The sequence below is a fragment of the Camelus ferus genome, chromosome 28 (assembly GCF_009834535.1).
Source record: "Camelus ferus isolate YT-003-E chromosome 28, BCGSAC_Cfer_1.0, whole genome shotgun sequence".
NCBI lineage: Eukaryota > Metazoa > Chordata > Mammalia > Artiodactyla > Camelidae > Camelus > Camelus ferus.
Genome location: NC_045723.1, coordinates 5,727,188 through 5,751,066, shown reverse-complemented (window position 1 = coordinate 5,751,066; position 23,879 = coordinate 5,727,188). Strand labels below are relative to the sequence as shown.

The 23,879-nt window shown below is 58.3% G+C and overlaps 1 protein-coding gene across 8 annotated transcripts in view; it reads right to left on the bottom strand.

Moving 5' to 3' along the window:
• Positions 1–11,053: 11,053 nt before the first annotated feature.
• PSD4 (pleckstrin and Sec7 domain containing 4) overlaps positions 11,054–23,879 on the bottom strand; it is a 35,019-nt gene continuing 22,193 nt past the window's right edge. For 7 of the 8 annotated variants that reach the window (XM_032469485.1, XM_032469483.1, XM_032469481.1 and 4 more), the window contains 14 exons: positions 23,611–23,692; positions 22,738–23,119; positions 19,999–20,175; positions 19,421–19,501; positions 19,172–19,284; positions 18,888–18,946; positions 18,636–18,725; positions 17,729–17,772; positions 17,230–17,390; positions 16,144–16,214; positions 15,894–16,057; positions 15,222–15,366; positions 14,796–14,939; positions 11,054–13,279 (listed from right to left, as the gene is read on the bottom strand). In XM_032469485.1, the coding sequence (XP_032325376.1) occupies positions 13,022–13,279; positions 14,796–14,939; positions 15,222–15,366; positions 15,894–16,057; positions 16,144–16,214; positions 17,230–17,390; positions 17,729–17,772; positions 18,636–18,725; positions 18,888–18,946; positions 19,172–19,284; positions 19,421–19,501; positions 19,999–20,175; positions 22,738–23,119; positions 23,611–23,692 (1,971 nt within the window). In that variant the 3' untranslated portion in view covers positions 11,054–13,021. The remainder of the gene's footprint in view (positions 13,280–14,795; positions 14,940–15,221; positions 15,367–15,893; positions 16,058–16,143; positions 16,215–17,229; positions 17,391–17,728; positions 17,773–18,635; positions 18,726–18,887; positions 18,947–19,171; positions 19,285–19,420; positions 19,502–19,998; positions 20,176–22,737; positions 23,120–23,610; positions 23,693–23,879) is intronic. The other variant, XM_032469487.1, reaches the window with a different exon arrangement.

The following is a 23,879-nucleotide window of genomic DNA, read 5'->3' as shown; positions in this document are numbered from 1 at the left end:
TTCGGCTTTGGGGTTGGCTGGGGAAGGAGGAACCCCAGGACTGGGCTGTCTCCAGACAACCTCAGAGCCCGGTGGCCAGTGAGCTCACTTTAGGGCCAAGAGTTGAAACGCCCGAGAGAGCCCTGATTTAGTGCTCACCTTCTGCTCTAAAGAGAGTTTAACGCCCAGCAAACCATGTACCCCAAGTTTTGATTGCTCCAACTCTTAGTGAATGGCGAGGATAAAGTAAGCATGTGACCCGGAGCCTGGCCAAGTACAGACTCCCCACAAGTCACCGCGGTTATTACCAGGAAGCCAGAGACTCAGCCAGGAGGACCGGTGACAGATCCGGGAACGGCTCTACACTGGAACCCGCATAAACAGCTCTTCTGATCTGATCCTCGTGGTGTGAGAGGAGGGGAGGGAGAAGACACCTCCTGGGCTCTGCTGCGCCCCAGGCACAGTGTGGAGGGTCTCACATAGGTTAAGCCAGATTCGCCCCATTTTACATATGGAAAAACTGAGGCTCAGAAAAAATGAAATCACTTGCCCAAGGCAGGAAGTGGTGGATTCAGTCAAGTTCCCTTACTTGAAGTCTGGCACCTTCACCCAACACTGCAGGGCCCTCATCAAGGATGCCAGGGGGTTCTAGACCCAAGGGAGGTTCTGGGACTGCCACTGAGAGTCTGATTTCTTTTGGTTTGGTTCCTAAGTACTTGGCAAGACTGCAGTCAAGAAGCTGGGGCCAGGAAGAAGTGAGGGAGCTACTGTAGGGACGTAGGACAATCCCCTTCACGAAATTTTGGAGAACAAAGTGGGAAATACAATACTTGCCACTCCCAAGAGGGTTGCTTGGCCCAGTAGGGGCTGCATGGAGTCTGCATGGACCCTGTCCACGAGGGACCCAACCGGAGCGAGGGGCAGGATGCCCAGGTCAATGCTGGCAGCTGGACAGACAATAGCTGGGGTTAAATCAGATAGAAGAAGGGCTTCCTCACCCACCCTAGGGCTCCCAGGCTGAGAAGCAGGGCTCTGACCTCCCTGGTCCTCCCAAAGGAGAGGCCGGGAATGCTTGCTAAGGATGGCGTGAGGAGAGTGGAGCCATGGAGGGGACCCTCCCACAAAGAAAACCTGTCCTCATGTCTTCCAGTGGGATCTGAGAGGAGGCTCATCTCTCACTAACAGGACTTCCCTCCAGCCACGAGCATGGCAGCAGGACGGAATCCCATTAGAACTGAGGTCCTTGGTGATCCCACACCTCTGGGTTCCTAAGCACCCTAAGACAGCCCCTGCCCAAGAATCACCGTGAGGTGCTGGCCTGCAGGGCCATCCTTTGTATTCGCAGCCAAACCCTTTCTGGGAACTCTCTCCAACCCCCCGAATGATGAAAGGTCTTGGGCTTTTGCCAGGGGACTGTGGTTCAGTCCTCCTCTTCCTTCTCAGAGGTGGAGGTGAGCTGAGCACCCCAGCACTCTGCTCAGAGCCGTGTTGGCGTGTGCATGGCGTGGCCCAAGGGCAGCGTGTCCTGGCCAGCATTTCTCCAAACACTCCGTCCAGGATCAAACCACAGGTCCAGCTGCGGGGCTTGGAAGCCGTAGCTGTTTACATGCTGGGGGAGAGAGCCCATCTGAGGTGCCCCAGCACGGAGGGCGGTGCTGGGACAAGTCAGGGAGGTACCTGAGAGGGTCATGGCAAAGAAGGCATACAAGAAGGTGTGAGGACAAGTAGGAGGGCCGCGGATGAACGGGAAGGCTGCTTTCTCACCGGTGGGGAGTCTGGGAAGCAACTGTGGGTAGTTGCGTGCGAAGTGGGGGAGGGGTGGTTTACTCTGTAGCAGAGTCGGGTCCCTGGTTTCTCTGAAGGCGTGTGGGAGCAGTGTGTGTGCTGGCAGGAGAATGTGAGGTGAGGTATGGGCCTGAGGCCTTCCCAGGGCAGAGAGGGCCCAGCCTCACCCCCTCCCCCGCTGCACCCCGGAACTGTTCTTTCCAGCTTCGTCCTCGTCAGCTTTCCAGGCCAGTCTCCCTGGTCTGTCATCCTTACCCTTCTTCCTCCAGGCCCTCTGCCCTCCTAACATCCTCCGGGGCACCCCAGGGTGCCTGGAGCTCACAAAGTTCTGTTTGGGCCAGGTAGCCTCGGCATGGTGGTGGGTTTCCTGCTGCGAGACAGAGCAGCTGGAACCGTCCCTGGACCCAACAGATAGAGCAAACCCCAACTTCCTAAGATTGGCTGGGGCTGCTGTGACCCCCCCCCACCCATCCCTACCTTCCGCACCACCTGGGAGGGGTCAGGAGCAGCCAGGAGTCCTGCTCTAAGGCCAGTCCCTAGGCTGGTTCCTACCCTCCATCACTTCTCCAGTATTCTTGCCATTAGGTATCACTAAAAAATGTGACTCTGCCCCTCATGTGCCAGGCACGCATTGAACCCTCAGGACAACCTCAGGTAACAGAATTGAGTGGCCACAGTCCACAGATGGGGAAATGGGAGGCGGGAGAGGGGAGAGCTGCCTTCATCACCCTCCCACCTCCCTCCCCAAACACACACACCTTTTCCCACTCGAATTGAATCCAGTCTTCTTTCGGCTCATCCTTAGGGGGTGGGCGCAGGAGGAGGGAGCTGGAGAACTTGGGTTCAGTGCCCTGAGCTTCACGGGGATTGGGGCTCCCTCCCCGGCCCCCCTTCACCCTGACTTAACTGCCCTCCCCCATCCTCAGAAGTGAGAATAATCTTAGTTTTTGTCTGTTTGCCGAACTCACTCACATCCACTTTTGGCTCTACATTGGCCCCGTTTTGCTCTTGAGGAAGCCGAGAGTGAGAGGTGACTTGATTTTTCAAGGTCATTCAGAGGAGCTGAGAGCACAGCCTGACCCCTCATCTAAGGCCAAATCTGCATCCTAATCTAAGGTCTCAAACAGCTGGATGTGGCCAGGTTTCTGCAGAAACCTCAGGCTCCCAATGCTTTGTAGGGAGGGACAGAGTTACGTGGCCAACCTAGGGAACGGCCACACACTCCCACCTTGGGGAACAGTCCTGGATGAAAGGCCCCGAGGTCAGCCTGGGCCAGGGAGGAGACTGCCAGGTGAACCTCCATCCTCGGCCCCCAGTCTCCCCTCAGGCCGCCCCTCACAGCTGCTCTCCAGCCTGTAGGTTCATAAAACATCTTCATCTGCAGGGGCCCTGATTGTCCCTCTGCCCCTATGCGCGTCACCCACAGACAGGGAGGGGCCCAGCCATGCTGCTGTGATTCTGATCAAAGCTCCCGTCCCACAGAGGCCGCCTCCTCTCTCTCCCTCTTTCTCCTTCCTTTTCCCACCTCTTTCAGTTTCTTATTCCAGCCTCTCTTCTGCTGAGTCCGAAACAAGTATTCCTTTGAGAGACCTTCAAGGGTGTGGGTTCAGGAAAGAGAAAGTGAATGTTGGGGAGGATTTAGAGGTCCCACGTCTGCTCAGGAAATGGCCAGACGCATTTCTCCCCCTCCCCCTCCCCCTCCCTCACTTCTGGCTCCTTGGTTTTCTCGTTACTTCTCTCCCTCTCTTCTTCTGGCTCTTTGGGAGCACCCAGGACACGGATGCTGGAGGCCCTTATCTCCTGATGTCAGATACTCATTCCCTGCTCTCTTGCTCTCATTCTCTCTCTCTCACACACACACACCCCACCACCACCACCAGCACCAGCACCCCCACCTTCACATCTCCAAGCCCCTCAAACAGAACCAAGTGCTTGGCTTCCTGGACAAAGCTGGAGGAGGCAGGCAGGCAAGGCCGGTCCCCTTCCGGTCAGCATCCTCCCGTCGACGTCAGCCTTTCTCCTTCTCTCGAGAAGCAGCAAAGCCCAAGCCCCAGCTGCGGAGAGATTTGGAGCAAGGGCTGGGTCTGGTGGGCGGCGGGAAGCAGGGCTTTGTGTTGGGGGAACAGGGAGGTCGGGGGTAGGGGGCCCTGGTTCCTCCGCATCTGTGCCCGGTGGCAGCCGGCCAGGCTGTGGAGCGAAGCGCTGCCTGCGGCTCCCCCGGGGAAATGCGATTTCCCCTTGAGTGAAGCGGACTGTGCAGTGTGGAAATTGGCTCTTTTCTGAGCGAGTGGCGGCTGTTCTGGGCTGGGGCCCGCGGGAGGCCGTGCTGGCCCCCGGAGTGAGCCGGGAGCAGCCATGTGCTGAGAACTCATTAGGGATAAATCAAACCGTCACCAGCATGAAGCCAACACCCGCCCCCCACTGCGCCTCCTGGTCCCCCACCTCGGAGACCCCCCCCCGGCCCCCCTCTCCTCCTCCCCAGCCAAGGCATGCTCCCCCAGGGGAACGGGAGCCCAGGCCCACATGCGTGCACACAATCACACACCCAGCCCACCTGCTGCCCCACCTCGGCCTTGAATGAGAGCCCCGTTCATTTACAAATAAATCTTTTTGTTTGTTTTAAGTGTGTTTGCTTTTGTACAGGGAGGGGGCGACGGGTCGTTTCACTAACAGCCCAGGCCCGGCTCCAGCCTGCACTGGGAACTCCTTCCGTACACCCCACTCTCCCACTGCCCCCTTCACACCCCCTGCTCCTGCCTCCAGGGAGCCCTGGGTGGAGGTGCCCAGCTGTGCACAACATTGGTTCCCACCCCCACACACCCCCTGGGGAGAGGAGCGCATCCTGGCAGGCCCGGCCACAGAGCATCCCCCGAAGATCCCTCTGGTCCAGTCCACCCACACACCCCCCAGGGATCTCACTGCAGCGGGAAAGACACTGTCCATGAACGGATGAGCTTGATGTGAATGGAAACCCATATCCCCACCAAAGGGATGGAGGAAAAGACAGAGGAGAGGGTAAGAAAGAAGAAAGAGGGGCAAGGCTTCTTGGCCGAGATGAGGACTGAGGTCTTTCTGTTGAAAGTGCAGCCACACCCTCCCCAGAATCACCCTCTTTGCTGATGACGAGGATAAGGGCCGGCTCGCAGAAGTTACTGTTAGTTACTGTCATTGTAACACCTCGGTTTACCCCCCGGGAGACAGTGGTGAGTGCTATGGCCGAGGCCCCAGTGTGGGGCTTTGTCCACCACCCCCCACTTCCCCATTGACAACCCCAGAGAACTCCTCTGCTTCCTCGGCTGCAAAGTGCCTGGCTCGGGCCAAAATGATGTCCAGCCCCAACGCTGTGATTCAACAGTCACCTGGGTCAGTAGAAGGCATTACGGGACTCATCTGACCGGTTCGGGTATGAAGCCCTCTTTCTCCCAGATTCCCCAGTAATTTTCCATCAGGCAAACACCATATTTCCACACATGGAATCTGGTCCCTGTTTGGTGACTTCTGGTGCCCCACCCATCCAGGGCACTCAGGCTTTGCCTCGGCTGGCTGGCTGAGCTAAAGCCAGGCTTTAGAGGCCTCCAGGCTGGGGCAGAAACCAGCGCGAAGTACGCCAGCCACAGCTGATACAGGGAAAGTCTGCGTGGCCCTGGCGTACACTGGTCCATTCATCCATTTGGAAGTCACGCGACGCGCCAGCCCCTGACAGGCACCTAGAAGGAAACAGTATGAGCCTAATAGGATTACCAACCCCAAATAAAACCAAAAGCTCTCAGAGCGTAGAAATAAGATTTTTAGCAAAGGCGCTATAGAAGAAGATGGGAAAGAGACAGAGGCCAAAAGGGAGGCGATGTAAAGTGCTGCCGGGTTTGGGTGAGATTTGCTGAATCCCTCCTGGCCCTCCCCGGCCTTTCACGAGCATCCACATCTCCAAGAACAACCAACTGTACGCCCTAAACCTCAGGCCTGCAAGCTGGAGCTCTCTTCCTGGAAACAGGCTACTGTCCTGCGTTTCTGTGTCCCAGGGAGGGATCAGGAGGGTACAAGGCAAGAAGACTCACAATGTAAGCGCCCCCTCCCAGACACACTGTCACCCCATCGCAGCCACTGCCTGCCGGCCTGGCCAACTGGAATACGAAGGCTCGGGTCTTTCTCTGAGATCCATGTTCGTTCCTGCGGTGGGATAAGGAGTTGAGGGGGCGCTCAGGGGTTCAAAACAGACCCAAAGCTCCCCTTCCTGCAGTCCTGGCTGGTTCCTCTTCTCCCTATCTCAGTAACCTCCTGCCCCAGGCTGGGGTCCCCCTGGATCCCTGACCACAGGTCCAAGGATCTGGAGGGAAGAGAGGAGGAAGAGGGTCCTGAGTAGAGACGGTGGGGAAAGAGGCCCAGGAGAGGCTCCGTCTCCTGGGTTCTTCCTCCCTGGAAGCTCTGGCTCAGGGTGGTGACAGTGACACAGGCCTTGGGGACAGGCCTCACCTCCACGATCCCTTCCCCCATGCACATGTCCAGCAAATGTCTACTCGGAGGGTGGAGGGAAGGCCTTTAGGAGCTGAAACACCGTGATGGGGGGGAGGAGAAGGAGTCATAGGAGGGGGAGCAGGTGCCTTCTCCCGGCAGCCAGCCCGGGGTAGGGGTGGAGTGGGGGTGGCTGAGACCCAGGCCAAGGCTCGGGGCCCATCTGAGCATGTCGCCTGCTAAGGAGGGAGCGGTGGCGGGGGAGGGGAGGGCGGGGAGGTGAATAAATAATAGGAAATAAAACTTCATGAAGCAGAAAATAAAAGGCAGATTATACAGATGTGGCAATTTGAAGGATCATTGCCTCTGTCCTCTTTTTAACTGCTGCATCTGGAGTTTTGAAGCAGCTTATCCTCTCCCTCCCTCTGCTGGGTCCCCGCCTGGCTGGAGGCCCCCCTGGGGCCAAGGCACTCGTGGGGACAGCACCTCAAACACCCAGCCGGTGGCACTTCCTAGCATCACACGCCGCCATCCAGGCTCAGATGGCCTGCGGGGCTGGGGCACTTGGTGGGGGGGGGGGGTCCGGGGAGGAGCCCCGGGGTGAGGAGTGCTGGGGCTGGGAGAAAGCGGAGTGTGGGTGATGATGGGGTCGGTTATGGGGAGTGAGGATGGGAAGGGAAAGAGCCTGGATGGTCAGGAACAGGGTGGGGATTGGGGTGGGGCCGGACAAAGAGGAACCCTGGCATAAGGGGCTTTGGATGAGGTGTGGCTGGAGGGAGAGCTAAAACAGTATCCTCGTGTAGGCAGCTTCTCACTCGTCTTCATCAAAATTCATTTGTTAAGCCTCAATTTGACACCGTGCCAGGTGCTATATAAACAGACATGGTCCCTGCCCTGAAGGAATTTCCAGGCTAAGACACACACACACTGACATTTTGTTTATTTTATTTTAAATATTAATGTATTCCCCACCTTGTTCCAGAGAGGATTTGAGACAGCTCACAGGAAATGCATGCCACGAATGAGTAAAACACAAACAAGAAATAAAGCATCGGGACCACAGAAAACGTGTACTGGGCAGTGGAGTCGGTCCGGAGCAGCTTCAGCGGAGCTGCAGATCGGCCTTGCACCTCTCGGTGGCGGCCAGGCGAAAGGGCCATCACCATCACTTACCAGGACTCCTTTGCTGAGCAAGGGAGTCAGCACCTCCCTGTGCGGTACGTCTTCCCCACCCTGTTCCTGTCACCCCCGCGGGGGACAAAGATCGGAACACCTGACACCCAAGGTGAGGCAAAGGCCCAACTGGCTCAGATCTGCTCCTAATCCTGGTGTGTCGTCTTTCAAAGCAATGGACGACCTGTCACAGAATCGTTCATAGAAACGGGGGAGTCAGACGGGGATGGCTTCAGTGGAGATGACACTAAGTTCAGTCTCACGTGTAATAAGTAACATGTGTACAGGAATTTACCATTTCCAGGAGGATTTATTGAGAGGCCACATCCTGTAGACACTTACAACTCTGGGTCTGAGATTCAGAGCAAAGATCAGGGCTGACAACTTAGATTTGGAGGCTTTTCTCAGAAGCTCTCCTGACGGCCTGCAGTCAGCCTGGCGAAATCTCTGAGACTACACCTCGAAAAAATGCTGAGTTCAGGGGTGGGAGGAGCAACGGAGGAAAGACAGAAAGAGAGCACTCGAGAAAGCAGAATTAGAACCAGGAGAATGCGGAGTCCTGGAGGCCCAGGGAGGACCAAGTTTTGAGATTTACATTTTCGACACCGGAAGTCGGAAGTCGGAAGTCGGGCCCTGGACAAGGCCCTGGCCCAGGCTGGAAACCAGCACGCCCTGTCCCCGCCCTTGGGAGGTTCATGTCCTCTGGGAACTGAGAGACAGGAGATGCGAGGAGGGGAGGGCAGGGGAGGGGTGTAGAAAGTTGGGCTTCCATGTGATAGAGAATCACTGGGGGAGAAGGACTCAAGGAAGGCTTCACGGAGGAGGTGGCATGTGGATGTCAATGGGTTTTCCCCTTCCCAGTCCTAGCACTCAGAATTTCTCAGCAGCAGGTCCCAGTCCCCATCCTTTGGGTGGTCTTGCTTCCCCACCCACCCCCATCTCAGAGGGAGGCCTCTGTTTACCTTAAGTCCCTGGTGACTGGCTCAGAGGTGGACACATGGCCCAAGGTCTGTGTGTTGTCCAGAGACCCTACTGTGGACTTGAGTTGGAAATTTCCAATAAGCAGATATTCTCTGTGCTCTAGATTTAGACCAAAAAGAGGGAGTCTTGGGAGTTCCTGGGGCCACCTTGGTACCACGAGGTTTGCTCCTGCCTCCGAGGCCTGGGAGACGGAGACCAGAAGAGCCAGAGAGATGTGGGCTCCTGGCTCAGTGTGGAGCCCGACCTGGACACAGTCTGGCCAGTTACCGGAGCCAATCAATGTCCTCTTCTGCTAAAGCCCGTGGGAGTGGACATCTGTTCCGTGCCACGTCCAGGCAGAGAGGGAGCTGAGCGCAGAGGCCCGGCCTCAGAATGCAGGCCAGAGCCCAGAGGCGGGGAGGCTGGCGAGGAGGGCCAGCAAGGCGGAGACTAATAGCTAACCTGCGGCCTTCTCCCTGCGCCAGGCATTGTCCTGAGATGTTTACGTGCATAACTTCACTTAATCCTCCCAAGGGTCCTGTGAGGTAAGTAGTGATATTATCTGCGTTTTAAAGAGAAGCAAACAGAAGCTCAAGCAGCTAAGTAGCTGGCCGACCACGCTGGGCCTTGCGCGGGCTCGGACCGCTCACGTGGCCGGCGGGGCCAGAGGTCTCTGAGAGGTGAGGGGCTGAGAAGGCCTTGGATCTGATGATAGAAGGTCACCCGTGGAGCGCGGTGGCTGGACGCCACGGTGCCAGCTGGGAGTGGGAGCCAGGCGAGGGCGGGAAACAGCTGGCGAAGACCACACATCTAGGGTTCTTGGCTACGGGAAACAGAGTCAAATGCAGGCTTTTCTTTTCCCTCGTGACCACCAGACTGCAAGTTGCTTGCAAGAAAAGGTAATGAAAGGGGCAAGGGCAGGTCCAAAGACCCAGACTGGACCCCTGAGGGAGAGGTCAACACAGGCAGGAAAGTAGGGAGAGGGAGGGGAGTGGGGCCAGGGGGAGGGGGCAGTCCCAGGAATGCAGGGAGCACCCCTTCCTCAGGAGGCGGGGAAGGGGGAGGGAACAGGTGGAGGTGTGGGCCAGTTAGACACAGAGTAGCTGGAGGCAAGGGTGTTGGCAGAGACTGCGTGGGGAGGGGGCGTCTGGCATTCAGGAAACCCCATAAACGGGCAGGTAGGGGTGGAGGGAGGAGGAAGGGGCCAGGTGTGGGATCGCCAAGTTGTCCCAGCATTCCAGGCCATTCTCTTTCCTGCCCCACCTCGGCTTTTGTTTTTTTTCTTTTTTATTGAAGCTCGGTCAGTTACAATGTGTCAGTGTCTGGTGTACAGCGCAATGTCCCAGCCATGCATATACATGTATTCATTTTCATATTTTTCCCATTTAAGGTTATTACAAGATACCCTTTTCTTTTTACTTTATTAATTTTGGGGGAGAGAGTAATTAGGTTTATTTATTTATCTTTAATGGCGGTACCGGGGCTTGAACCCAGGACCTCGTGCATTGCAAGCATGCACTCTACCGCTGAGGCCTCCCCACTTCTTTTTATTCCGGACCTACAGGAAAGTTGCATATAGTTTAAAGCATCTCCAGGCCATGTTCTGCCCTACCGCAGCCTCACTCACTCAAGTCATTTCATCTTCTTAAAGCCAGACTCCCAGACTGTCTCCCAGGCCATGGGCTGGTCACTCTTCCGCTTAAAGTCCACCCTCCTCCCCTGCGTGCCTGGTCCTCTACCATCTGGCCTCAGCCCGCCCTGACTGTCAGGTGCCTTGCACCCCATCCCAGCCCGATCCTCCAACCCAGATACACCCCACTGTCTCCCTCTGACTCTGAGCCCCCACCGGAAAGGACTCCGGCCCAGGCCTTAGTAGTCTTCGCCTCCTCCCTGGTGCCTGGCAAACAGCACACAAATGAACGCCATCAGCAGAGAGCCAGACGGAGCAGAGCTGCTGAGACGGGGGAGATGTTCCATCTGGGCTGTCGCCTGGTTGGCTGAGTGGCCTAGGTGGGAAAGGAGGAATCAGTCAAAGCCAAACTTCTGCCAGCCTCACGGAGCCTGAGCTTGTCACCAAGAACCTGTGCCTGTCCCCTTCTGCCAAGAGATGGACCAACCCACTCCCGGGGGAAGGTGAGGAGCGTGGGGACCAGGTCGGTTTCGGCCTCTGGGCTTTGATCTGTTCCACACCCGCCAGGATTGGAACTGGAGCTCATTCGTTTTCCATTTTTGCAGATCACGTGGGACAATTCTGTGCGGGGCTCTAGGCTGTCCCCAGGAAGCTCCAGAAACTTTTTTCCCCTCCATCTGCAGGAAGCTGGCAAAGTCCCAACCCTCAGAGGGCTTCACAGATAGTGGGAGGCCTGGCCTGGACCACTGCAGGCTTAGGGAAGTGGGAACCCCTGGTTCCGGTGATGGCCAGGGGCCCTGACTTCCCTTCCTTCCAGGAGCACAGCCCTCTGGCGGGACACCTGGGCCTCCGAAGCTTGGGAGATGCAAGCCCGCCCCCTGGTGGTTACACGTCATAATCGCAGCTCAACAACCTGTCTCCACCCTCCCAGGCCTCCGGGCAAAGCCAGGCCTGGGCAGCACTGGCCAGGGGGCGGCTGGCAACCACAATCACCTGGCTCTGAAGGCCTCATGGCCCAGGTGAAAGGAAAGTTATGGTTCTACAGGAGCAAAGCAGCATGGAAGTGTCACACACATACACAGAAATCTCTGCCTTTTATTCTGGTTTTAGAAATAAGGATACAGGTCAGTGAGGTCAAATAACCCACTTATAGCCGTTCAGCCTGTAAGCATCGCTCCTGGGCCAAATCACATTCACCTGGTCCTAGGCGTCTGCCTCCATCACGTAAGACAACAGGACTTGGCCGTGGCAGTTAACTGATGCTGGACATCAGAGTGGCCCAGGGAGCTTTAAAAACACCCATAGGTGCCCCTGACCAAGACCTACTGGGCCTGACCCCTGGGCATAGGGTGGGAATGTCTTCAGCGCGGCTCCAGCCAGGTAAAGCGTGCCTCTTCACTGCCAGCTGGGAACCAGAGAGCAGGGTGAGCATCTCCCAGAGGCCAGAGACCTGCTTAATTCACGTTTGAATGCCATAGTACTGGGCCCATAAAAAGTAGTTGAGATCATTTGTGAAATGAAAGAATGAACAGCTGAGTGGATGAATAAATGATTCCGAGGTCCCCTTCAGACGTGACAGCCTCAGTGTGACTCCTGCCCCTGAACAGTTTTCTGCACACACACGCACTGACACACATACAGGCTCGCACACGGAGCAAAGGGGACACAGCCTGCCACCCCACATGTGGTCCCAGCTGCCTGGATCTGCCCCCACACACACACACACTCGTACACACCTCCTTCTTCGTTGGCTGGTAATTATTGTGCACCCATTGGGTGCATGGCCCAGCCCTGGGCCCTGGCCTGTCACCCCTCGTGGCTCCCAAGAGCTGGCCCCGCCTGGTGGAGTTCCAGGCCCCCCAGGGCTGGTGACAAGCACGGACGGGAGGACAGGGCCAGCAGGATGGCCGAGAGGCCGTGCGTCAGCCAGCAGGCGGGCAGCAGAGAGGCCCCTCTTGGCGGGCAGCCCGCTCACACACTTGGCTGAACAGAGACAATGGTGGCTGCCCCTGCAGCCCAGCCTCCTTCCCACAGGCACAGCCTCAGGTCTGCGAGTGTCCGGAACCTCCCCCAGAGTACAGCCCAGCTGGGAGGCAGCCAGAGTGGGCACAGAGGGACTTCCTGGGGAGGGTGGTGGGGAGGGAAGGGGTCCGGAAGGGTCCCAGCGCCCCTTGGGAATGGAGCTTTCAGGGACAGGATATGTGGGAAGGGAGCCAGACCTCCATTTGCCCCTCATGACTCTCCAGAACCCCCACGGGGATGCACCCCCACCTCAGCTTCTCTAGGGCCCGAACCCGGAGAGCCTCCTCCCTGCTCCAGGGAGGCAAAGGCCCCTTGTTCCCGGGCTCTCCACCGAGCTCTAGAGCCCACCCCTCCTGGCCCTCACTGAGCCCACAGGCTCTGCTCTGATGATCAGCACTTGGCCGTGGGAGGCGGGGCCTCTCATTCGCCTCCTGTGCATGAATGATGTGAGGAAGAGGAAACAAAGGAAGGGGACCCGAGAGTCAGCCTCACTGAGCCCTTGAACCTGTCGAGTTCTGTCCTCTCGTGGGCAGGGCCCCATTGGGGTCTCCCAGGACTGCTCCCAGCAGGTCGCCTGATTCCTGGAGCAAGGCCATCCTCAGGGCTGCAGCGCCCCTGCTTGACTGCCCAGAGGCCTCTGCTGCCCCAGCCTCTATCCCGGAGGCCCAGGGCAGGTACTCTGACTCTCAAACAAGTGCCCAGGTGCCCCCAGGCCTGGGGAAGGTGGCTGTTCTGGATTCTGGAGGGATGGGAGGTGACATGGGATGAACTGTGGGAGCAAAGCCAAATCCTTGACCTCCCTCCCCGCTCGGGGGCGGCCGGGGCAGGGGCAGTGGTATTAGGAAATCGCCAGTGCGCCAGGGAGGGAAAGAGGACCACAAGGAAGCAGGATTTGTCTTTCCGCGGGGAAGGGGCGGGGCCTCATCACCACCCTAGACCCCCGGATGTCAGGCTTTTCTCTGGGGTTTCGTCCCGAGTCCTGCCGCAGGCCGTGGGGCCGGAGTCAGTGAGGCGGCGCCAGCGTCACAGCTGATTGCGGTTCCGCTTGGGGATGATCTTCCGGTAGGTCCTGCGCTCTGAGATGTTGCGCTTGACCTTGGCTGTGGTGGGGGCCTCATCCTGGTGCAGGGACGGGCTGGAGTGGGACTTCTTCAGGCTGGGCTTGGGCTCCTGTGCGCCTCCAGCCTCCCTCCCCAGTTGCTCCTCCCACTGGTCCAGGTCATCTGACGGGCAGTGTAGACGGGCCACCAGCAGCTGCACGTACGTCTCATAGCGCGTTTTCTGCAACACACAGGCACCACCGCCTTAGCACCGCCCTGGCTCCAGGTCAGGAGGAGGCTGGAAACGGGAGGGACAGACAGCTCACGTGTGTATGACACTACGGTGGTAAAGACTCCTGCAGAGAGAGGGCTAGGCCAACAGTTAGCACCTGCTTGAGCGACCATCTTTGCAGAACCTTGCCCTTCGCTGGATGCATTACAATAGCACCGCTGGGCCCAGCCCCGTCTGACAGCCGACACCGCGGTAGCGGTAGCGCTGTAACTAACATCTCTAGAACACGTTATATCGCTGAGACACTCAAAGATCCGTCACCCACTAGGCCCGAGATCTGTGCGGCACTGCACACACACAGTGCACATCTGTACTCAACCCTAATTGAGTCTGAATAGCATTTTAACAATTGGCATCTGGAGAGCGTGACGCTAACTACCCTCATCTGTTTAAGACTCCTAAGGCCTCTGTAACTAGCATCCTTTGGATATAGTTCTCAGTTTACTTAGCGCTTCCCACCTCCACTCACTGGGTCCTCATCCCTGTCCGGGGAGGATTGGATGGGGCAGGAGTCACTGCCTTGGCTATTCAAAGAGGGAGGAAATGAGGCCTCAGGAGGGCCAGGGCCTTGCTAAAGGTCCCCGCCTGTCAGTGGTGGGGAGAGGGTGGAATTCTGCAGGCAGAGGAGGGCCCTATTGGCCACACCCCAGGGCCTCTGTGACGTGATGCACTCACAGCTGCGGGTGCAGCCGACCAGCAAAGGGATGAGCCAGAAAGGGAGGGAGAGGGCAGCGCCAGGGCCGGTGAGCACAGCCAGGAGGTGACGGTGACGCCCCCTGCTCCCGTCTCTGCCTCTGGATGGCCTCTGACCCACTCTGTTCTCACACTGCCCCTCACCTCCCCTCCTGCTGAATTTGGGCGCAGGGCAGGGGTTGGGGATGGGAATAAAACATTTCAACATCGATTCAGAGAGCTAATAAAGCTCATTCCTTGGTTAAGACCATAAATAAGGCAGGGGTGTGACTAGAGTCTCACGAAAATGTATCAGGTTTGGACAAGGTGTTTAACCCCTCCTGGTCTGTTTCCCCATCTGTAGAATGAGGATAACAGTATCCCAGAGTGGTTAGATACCTAAGTAAGATGATCTGTGATACACGAGCTTTAAAAATACTATTATTAGGTAGGTATTATGGGAAATAATTCTGTTAAAATATAGTTTTTCCTTCAATTTAGGAAAAGCCAAATATACTCTTAAGAAAAAAAATATATAAATAACATTCTCCAAGAGTGTTTCCAGACAAGCAGCTGCTATGTGCCCCAAGACAAGAGGTGAAGCGTCCTGAGTGCACACGGGGACACTACATTTTGTGCACGTGTGTGTGCAGGGCCCGGGGTTCTCACACCAACGCCTCCGCTGCCCTGGGCAGCCATGGAGCCAAGGCTTCAGGGACGCACGCGGCCACGAGAGGGCAGCAGAGGGTCCAGCCGAGGGGGCGGGAGGGGGCGCGTGGGCGGTGAGACTCGCCTCATATTCCAGGTACTCCTTCCGCAAGCGGTAGTCCTCCAGCTCGCGGCTGCGGCCCCGGCGCTCCGGTAAGGTCCTCTGCAGATCCAGCAGGTCGTCGGAGGCAGCGTCCAGGCAGTTCTCGTGGGATCGATGCTGCTCCTCCTGGGAGCGGGGGGCAGTGGGGAAAGCTGCTCCAAGCCCCCACCCTCAACCCTGTTCCAGGGCCCAGGTGTGCTGCCCAAGCCCCCTCCCTCCGTTCCTGGGCCCAGGCGCACAACTCCATCCCGATCCGGGACCCAGGTGTTCAGCCCATCTCTCACCCCACCCCCCACCCACCCTGCCCCCCGTTTTCCCAGGCTCTGTGCGCAGCCTCTCGTCCCCCTTCTCGTCCCCCGCGGTGCACGCCCCTCCCCGCCGCACCCCGCCGCTCCCCCGAGGCTGTACCAGGGAGCTCTGGGCGGGGCCCACGGGCAGGATGGGCCGCACGAAGCGGCGCTGGGAGCCCACCGCAGCGGGAAAGGGCGGCGCCGAGTGCGTGGCGGCGGCCAAGTTGATGCGTGCGATCCAGGAACTCATCTCCTGGGCGGTGCTGCGGGCAGAGGTGGCTGTCTGTCCCCAGGGCCACAGAGTTGGTCTTGTCACCTCTCCCCACCCCCGCCTCCCCGTGTTCAGCACAGCAGCCCAGCCGCCCAGGACTCAAGAGCCATCAGAGGCCAGCAGCCCGGCCACTAGCCGAGGTGGTTGACCCCTGCCGGTGGTTCTTCTCACCGGACAGAGGCCAGTCTGGGAAGGCGATAGAGTTTATATCAAAGGCCAAAAACATGGATTGTTAGAGATTTCCTGGAATCTCCTGTCCAGAACAGGGAGTCTCAATCGTACTTTCAAGAAAGAGGCAGTGCACGGGCCACGTGGACCACGGGCAGGGGAGGGAAGCAGGAAGTCCCTGCTTCACGTGTGTAGCCAGGACCCTGTCATCCAGTGGCACATTCTCAGGTCTCCCAGCCATGATGGCAGCGGCAGCCTCCCTCCAGGGCCGGGCCAGCAGCCATGAGAGGGTGGGAGGGCGTCAGAGAAGGAAGCTGCGGCCTTGCCGCCTGCCCATCCCCCGGGACTTACGGTGCCTGGAAGAGGTAGAGGCGCCAGTCTGCCGTGCGCAGCTGGAAGACGTGTGGCTTCTTGGTGTAATGGGTGGCCGGGGTGGCCAGAGAGTGGTGCACCCCCACCGGCTCATCCACCATCTGTCCCACCAGGCTCTCCCCCTCAAGGCCGTGGTCCTCTCCCTGCCACAGGGCACAGGGGCTCAGAAAAGAGCTTTTCATCAGTTGCCCACCCTCCCCCGCTGCCCATGGGGGTGAGGACTCCCTACCTTCAGGAAATAGAGGACCATCCCCCGCAGTAAGGTGTGTAGCATCTTCCAGCCCCGCTTGCCCCATGGTGCTGGCCCGGGAGCAGAACACAAAGGTGGGTGGCAGCCCCCCACCCAGACACACGCAGACACACACAGTCCCCTCACCCTGCTCCTCCCACCAGCTCCTGTCCCTCCCCGGGGTGCACTTGAAACGCAGAGGCACGGCAACACAACAAAACGCAACTGATCACAAACAGGCTGTGCCGTGCCTCACACACACACTCGCACTCAGACATCAATGTAGAGCTATTTACAAACAACGTGGATGTTCACCCAGACCATCCCCTCTCCAAACACACCCACCCACTGGCACAGCTCTCTGGTCCCATCCAGACAGCACAGGGGCTCAGATCCTTGAGCAGGAGGTCCGCTTCCCCGTGGTCAGCTCCCGGCCTTGCTCAGGTCGTGTGGCTTCTTACAGCCAAGTGCCAATCCCCGGGCTGGTCACCGCACCCCACCCATCTGGGATCCCATTACTGCTCGTGGCTGCCCTGCTCCAAGCCTTCAACTGTCTGCAGAATGAGGCCCAAAGACGCCTCCTGCCATCCTCTTTCCCACGCCTGTGTTCGTAGGAAAGGATGCCAGCTCTTTCCTTGGTGGGGACCCCTCTGCCCAACTACAGATACCCCAACCCGACCCTCTTTTCCTCCAAGGTTCAGCTCAAAGACCACTGCTTCCACGAAGCCTTACTACCCTGTCCCTCACTGCCCCGCCCCCAGACAAGAACAGAAACCACGTCCCAGTACTTGATCGAGGCCTCATGCACCACTCAGCTCTTCCTTTCATCCCAGACACTGGTCTGCTTGCCTGATTCCCCCCTTAGCACTGGGGCTCAGGGGAGGGGGGTACCTAGGTCTGCCTTGTCTCTGCACCTCCGCCCCTGGCACTGTACACAGCCCGCGGCTCAGGTCACCACTGAGGACCGAACCTGGGCTGCCTGTCCTCCACCTACGTCCGCCCGTGTCCCCGAGCAGGGCTCTGGGCACACACCTCCCCGTTCACGGACGGACAGGCGCCCCCGCGCGGCAGCAGGCGGACACTCACTCTTCTTGCCATCCGCGTCCTGATGCATCTTCCGAGCCAGGATGCCCTGCTTGTAGGTGGGCACCGTGGGGTCCTGGGCCAGCTGGAGGAAGGGGTTGCTCATCTTGCCCGCCAGGGGAGGCGGCCGGGCCTTCTCGGGTCTGGCTGCGTCTTCTTCATCCCTGGACGTCAGAGAATCGGGCTGGGGGTGCTGACTGGGCAGAGGCCTCCAGGAAGTGCCCACTGCCTCAGGACCCCCACTCGGTCTCTCACTGGGCAGCCACACCTCAGGATCCCTCCCCTCTCCAAAGGCCTCCTTCAAAGCCATCATTTCCTGTCATCCCCATCCACTCCCTGCCTCTGCCTCCTCCAGGTGTTACCCGGGCCCCTGCATCCTCTCTGAGACTCCCTGCCTCTGGCTCCACCCACGCAGAGGGGAGCACGGTCTGGGGCCTTCCCGGAGGGTAAGTAGAGGGAGGAACTGGAGAGGGAGGGGAGGAAGGGGGGGGGTCTCACTTACACAGCCCACTCGAGCTTCTCACTTCGGATAGACCAGTAGAGAGCCTAGAAGAGAAGCACACAGGTGGGCAGGGGAGCCCCGGGCCGTGGGGCTCACACCCACTCTGGCAGGACAGGCATGTGGCCACCGGCCTCCTCCACCCCAGTGTTGCTACCCTTCTCCCTGGAGCAGGAAGCAGCCCACACATCCACGCAGCAACTTAAGGGGCACCTGCCATGCGCCGGGCACGGCGCTGGGAGCTGCAGACATAAGGATGAGCCAAGCCATCCGAGTCCTTGCTGGAGCTTAGTGAGGCCTGAACTAGTTCCCTGGAAGGGGACTGAGCCAGCCACACACCCTCCGGCCCAGAGGGCTCTGACACGGCAGGAACCACGACAACAGGGGCCATCCATGTACTGGGAGTGAATGGATAAATGAGGTGCTTGCTGTGACTTCGAAATGATAAAACCACGGGCATTCACGTCAGGGCAGCTAGCCTGCCTCTGTAGCCCTGGCCATGCCTAGCGGGCTGCTGGGCACACAGCAAGTGTTCAATTAACATTCTCTGAATAGACAAGAGAGCAAACGCTGTAATTGCTTATGAAAGCAGGCGGCATGCCAGGCACTGGGCCAGGCACCTGATGAGTTTTATTTTCAGGCCTAAGAATCACCCGGAAGCATTACGGGGGCCCAGCCTGAGATTCGGATTCAGTAGGTCCAGTGGGGAGGGGGGTGGCCTGTGAGTTCGCACCAGCTAACAGATTCCAGGATGACGCTGGTGCTGCCGGGGCCCACACTTCCAGTCCCCATCGGTAAGCAAGGCCTGTCCTCCGGCCAATATTTCAGCAGAGCCAGACCCAAGCTCACAGGCCCCTTGGGACCAGGAGCCAAGGCTCCAGGCCCCCCACGAGCAGCCCCTGTGCCGCACCTTGAGCAGTTCCTTGGGGAAGTTGCCGCCGTCCCGCAGGCCGTTCAGGTTGGTTATGAATTCCTGGCAGCTCATGCTCTTGCCGATGTTCTGTGGCCGTGGTGAGAGAGGGAGATGCTGGCGCACACTCCCCACCCCACCCCAGAATAACCCCCGGCCCACACCCCCTCAGGTCCCTCCCCGACCCCATCCCAGGCCTCGGTCTTGGCCCCCCTCTTCCAGGACCCCACAGGCACCGTCCCCACCCCTCACCTGTCCGTGCAAGTCCGTGTTAAGGAGCATGATGGCGCAGGTCAAGGTGTGCACAGAATCTGTCCCGGAGCGAGGCGGTGAGAGAAAGCCCGCTGGGACCCGGACTCGCTCGTTTCCTCTGCCAACACTGGGCAGGGTGGCCCCCCCAGTCACAGCCCCTCCACACGTTCCAATCAGCCGCCACTCACTCCTCAGCAGACCGGGGACACTTCCATGCCATCCTTCTCCTGGGCACCCCAAAGTCCCCCTGCCCCGAGCCCGGCCCTCCAGCAGCCCCTCCCTACCTACTGAGGAGAAGAGCCCAGGATTGCAGTAATGGAAACGCCTGGAAAACTGGTAGAGGATTCGTTCCCGCTCCTGAGTCTCCCCGCTGAGCACCAGCGCCTGGAGGAAGCCCCTGGAAGGAGGGCCAGAGTCCAGGACAGTGCCCAGCAGGCCCAGAGCTCGGGACCAATCAGATCCCAGCTTCTGTTGGTGGCACCACACCCCTCACCCCAGCATCCCCTCTCCCCAGGGAAGGCCCCACGCGTTACCGGAGGGCACGGTCCAGGCTCTGGCCTCCAAACTGGAAGAAGGACAGGTACTGCTCAGCCACAGCCCTGCTGAAGTCATTGCTGTGGAGGGGAAGGTGGGGTGAAACCAGAACTGGGGGTCTGAGCCAGAGCCCCAGGGCCTGCACACATCCGGGGGCCAATGGGGTATTTGGGTGCAATCAAGGGAAAGGCACAGCCACCCTGGACCCTAGGTCCCAAGAGAGCAAGGGGGCAGCTGGGGTCTGGTCTGCCTCTGGCACCCCATCCGGTGCTGAGTGGAAGGGACAGGTGGAGTTGGGGTGGGGGAGGCAGGTGGCTGCGTCTGGTGGCTCTAAGCAGGGATCAAGGGTGCGGAGGTGATGAAGTGTGACTGAGAGGAAGAGGCAGGCAGAGCAATGCGTCTGGCAGGAGAGGGGAGAGGAGTGTGATGGACGGGACAGGAATAAAGGGACGAGAGGTCAGCCGTGGGGCTGGAGGGTCACGGGGGTGGGCCGGGGTGGCCAGCACAGGGGCTCTGTTGGTGGCTTCTCCCCATCCTGACTCAACCTCTGGCCTTGCTCAGGTTCAGAGCTCCTTACTTCTTCTGCAGGTAGGCAGCCACTTCGGACTTCCGGAAGCCCTCCAGGTGATAGAGGCGAGAGGCCAAGTTCCAGGCCCCCTTGTCTGTCCTGACGCCATTAGCCAGCTTGTCTCCAGCCTGTGGCCTTTGGCCTTCCTCTGGGGACTGTACTTGGGGCATGGGACTCTTGGGACACCTGCAAAAGTCCATTAGTGTCCTCAGACTCCCACCTGGGGTGGAAGCGAAGGGGCTGTGGGTCAAGTGTCCTTGAGGTCAGTCCTGGACGGAGTGCCCAGAGTCCGCAGCCCAGAGCTCAGGGCAGGATCTGGAGCCCTGGGGCCTTGACCAGCCAAGGAGGAGCTGGACCAGGGCCTCACCAAGGGAAGAGGCAGGGTCACAGCCTGCCTGGCCTGGCCTGGGCCGGGAACCAGGAGGACCCAGAAAGGGCAGTATTCACACAAAGCGGGCAAGGGTTGGAGCCAGACTTGGTCCCAGCACTTTCTCAGGTGAACGACAGAGATGTTCTGAGCCCAGTTCACCTCGAGTGGCAGGGGTGGCCCTTTGAAGACCCCAGTGGTGTCCAGTCCATCCCAAGGAGGGGTGGGATCACCTCCCCAAACCCCAGCCGCCGCCTGTGTCCCTTGCCTCCCCTGCCCGCTTCACAATGCCTCCTTGCCCCCCGCCCCCAGCTCCAGCCCCCACTCCCAGATCTGAAACCAAGGAAGGTGCAAGGATGAGGCAAGAACGGGACACTGGACTGGCTCTAGGGATGGCTGACAGCTGGGGGAGTCACAGAGGGGGGGGTTCCAACCACTTCCGTACAGGCAGCTCCGGGATAAAGACAGACCTGACCGCAGGGGCTTGGACGGGACCTACAGAGCATGCGCAGACCGGGCAGCGCCCGCAGACCCGGAGCATGCTCAGAATCTCACCAAGTCCCGTCTACCGACTCTTGCATTTCCCCTGCCACGTTGCAGCCAGGGAGCAGGCATCCTCGTTTCCTGAATCACCATCCGCGTTGCCACAGTGAGGGCGGGAGTTGTGCAGATAAGCCAAACTCAGCACGCGGGAAAACGTTCACCAGTGAACTGCCCACTTATACAATCAGATGGCGCTGGCCAGCCTTCTCCCCTCAACACGAACGCGCATCTCTGCCCCCGACCGCACGGCTGCCTGAGGCTCACACACCCCCAGCACGGCCGGGCAAACATGACAGAAACCAACTGAAAAGTGAAATTACACATCATGCCAAAAAACAGGGGGTTTTATGAAGTCCGTGACAGTGATGCTGGAAGACGCCAGGAATCACAGGGAAAGCCAGGGACAAAGGAGCAACGGGAAGGGTTAGTCCAGCGAATGACTGAAGATGAGAAGATAAAAATAATGAAACACTTGTCACATCTAAAGAGAACTGTTTGGATCATTGGCTGACAAAGCCCTAAAATACTTGTACAAAAATGGCCTAGTCAGTTAGTGTTGTGACTAAACTAATCTCTAGACAGGGAGGCACTTTGAGGGGGGGAAAAAAACAAACCACAGGGCAGATATAAACAGTTACAAGATTGTATATTTTAAATAGGTGAATTGTACGGTAGGTGAATTGTGTCTCAATAAAGCTGTTATTAAAATTAAATTAAATCAAATACACCTTTATGACCTCACTGTGAAAGTCATACTGTGAGAGTCAAGTGTGAACGAAAGACTTCTCGCTGGGCCACCAAACTAGGCCAGGAGAATTAAACCTCTATATTGTGTTAAATATAAGTTGAAATAAATGTGTTTCTGTAATAGTGTCATTTACCAAGAAAATTATCAATTAAACCTTTTAAAAATTATTTACTGTGAAAGTATGGTGCTCATGTTTGGTGGATTTACTTTTATTTGGGGGTTGAACTAACTTTAATTTTTGGTATAATGAACCCTCTCTTTTTAGGTACTAAGGGACTCCTCTGATCACCTCTGAATGTCTCCAGGGAATGGTTTTCCAGCTACAGAAGGAAGATGCTTCTTTGGTTTCTGGCACTGCCTGAGGCTCTGTCACCATCAGCCAGTAAAACTGAGATGGGAGTGGGGTTAGCCATCCAGTTAGTGCAACTCTGAGTCCGTGACCTGAACCACCACTGGCTTCCCCGGTCTCTCCCATATGACCCCGATTCGGCCAACCTGGGAACAAAACCCCTTTCCCATGTGACGTCCTGGGGCAGGTGGACATCTAGGCTGGTTTTCCAGTTGGCCTATTCCTACCTCTGGTCACAGTTCTGGGGTTCCCCAGTCCTGCTGTGGACCCCGAGATCCACCATTCCCTTGATCCCAGTCAAACCTCCCCTTGCTGTTCCGGCTTCCCCTGAGACCCCAGCCAGCGCCCTGGGCCTCCCAGACACATCCTCAAACTCAAAGCAGCAGGTAATCCCCCACACCCCAAGCTCTGACCTTCCCTCTCCCCAGACCTGCTTAGCACAACCCCCATTTTTCGGGACACACGGCCCTGGTCAGGTCCCTGAACACCTCCTTGTTCTCTCCTGGTGTCCAGCTATGGACACGGCTCCCTGGTTCTGCCTCGGCACATTCAAATCCTGCCCCACGTGTGTGGCTGTCTGCTGTTTGGTTTCTTGTGCTTCCAAACCCTCCAGTCGAATAATCCCGGCTTAACAGATACTAGTACATTAAGTCCCAGTGGGCATTCCTCATGCCCCACCCAGGCTGGGTGCTCTTCAGTGCACGCATAATTAGGAGGCAGAGGGCCGGGCAGAACACTCACCCTTCTGCAGAGGGCAGGAGATTGTCGGGCCGGACAGCTCCAGCCTCCGCAGGCCTGGCTGGGCCTTCTCTCTTTATTTCCTTCTCTGGCTTTGGGGCCTCTCCAGCCTCCTCCTTCTCCAGGGAACTGGGATCCGCCCCATCTGTCTCCAAAAGCGAAGGGCTTGAAGCATCTAGTGTCCACTTGGGAAGAACACCGCCTGAGGGGCAGCCTCGGAGCTGCGGGCTGCCTTCCTGGGAGGACACGGGGCTGGGCTGGGGGCCGGGGCCTCTGGCCTCAGACTCAGGGCTGCTCGGCTCTGGCGAAGAAGCTGGGCTCTCCCAGGGGCCAGGGGCCACGGCGCAGGGAGCAGACTCCTGGGGACACTCTGTATCCCTGTCACCTGAGAGAGAGCGTGGAGTGAGGCTGGCATGGGGCAAGGGGCAGGCTGAGGGCCAAGGGGCCTGGCAGAGCCAGGAGAACAGCCTGGGCCGACCCTCCAGCAGCCCCTCCCTGGGGCTCCTCCCTGGAGCCGCACATTCTGTCCCTCCCTCGGGCAGTGACCTCCCACATGCAGAGGGAGCTGGCAGAGGGCTCCCAGGACATCAGCCCCAAGGCAGTAGGGGGCCCAGGACTTGCTGCATCACTAAGACCCAAAAATGCAGGGCTTTTGTGCATTTGTTCATTTACTCAATAAGGTGATTATCTTAAAACCCATTGCATTGATGAAGTCATAGAAGCAGAAGAAGGATTTAACCCCAAGTCTGTCCGGCTCCAACACATCACAAGGGGACCCTTTAATGACATCCCTGGATCCAAGAATGATCTCTGTCCCCACTCCAGATCCCAAAGCCTCTAACCACCCAATTTCCCAGACCCTATATTGGTTCTGACCTCTGTCCTGGGAGCTAAGAGCCTCCCGGGGCCAGGAAGGAACGTCCTCTGTCTGCCAGGCCTCTGGGCTGGGCAGAGTCTGCTGAGAAAGATACAGGGTATCCATGAGCCCTGGGGGCACTGAGAGGTGAAGGGGGCAGTCCAGGCAGAGGGAGGGGAGGGAGGGGAGAGGGACCATGAGTATGCAGAGCCCTTCCCTCCCTGCTGTCCTCACACCCAGACCACACGGCCTTGGTCTGGGCCTCAGTTCCGAAGAGGCACCCCGGATG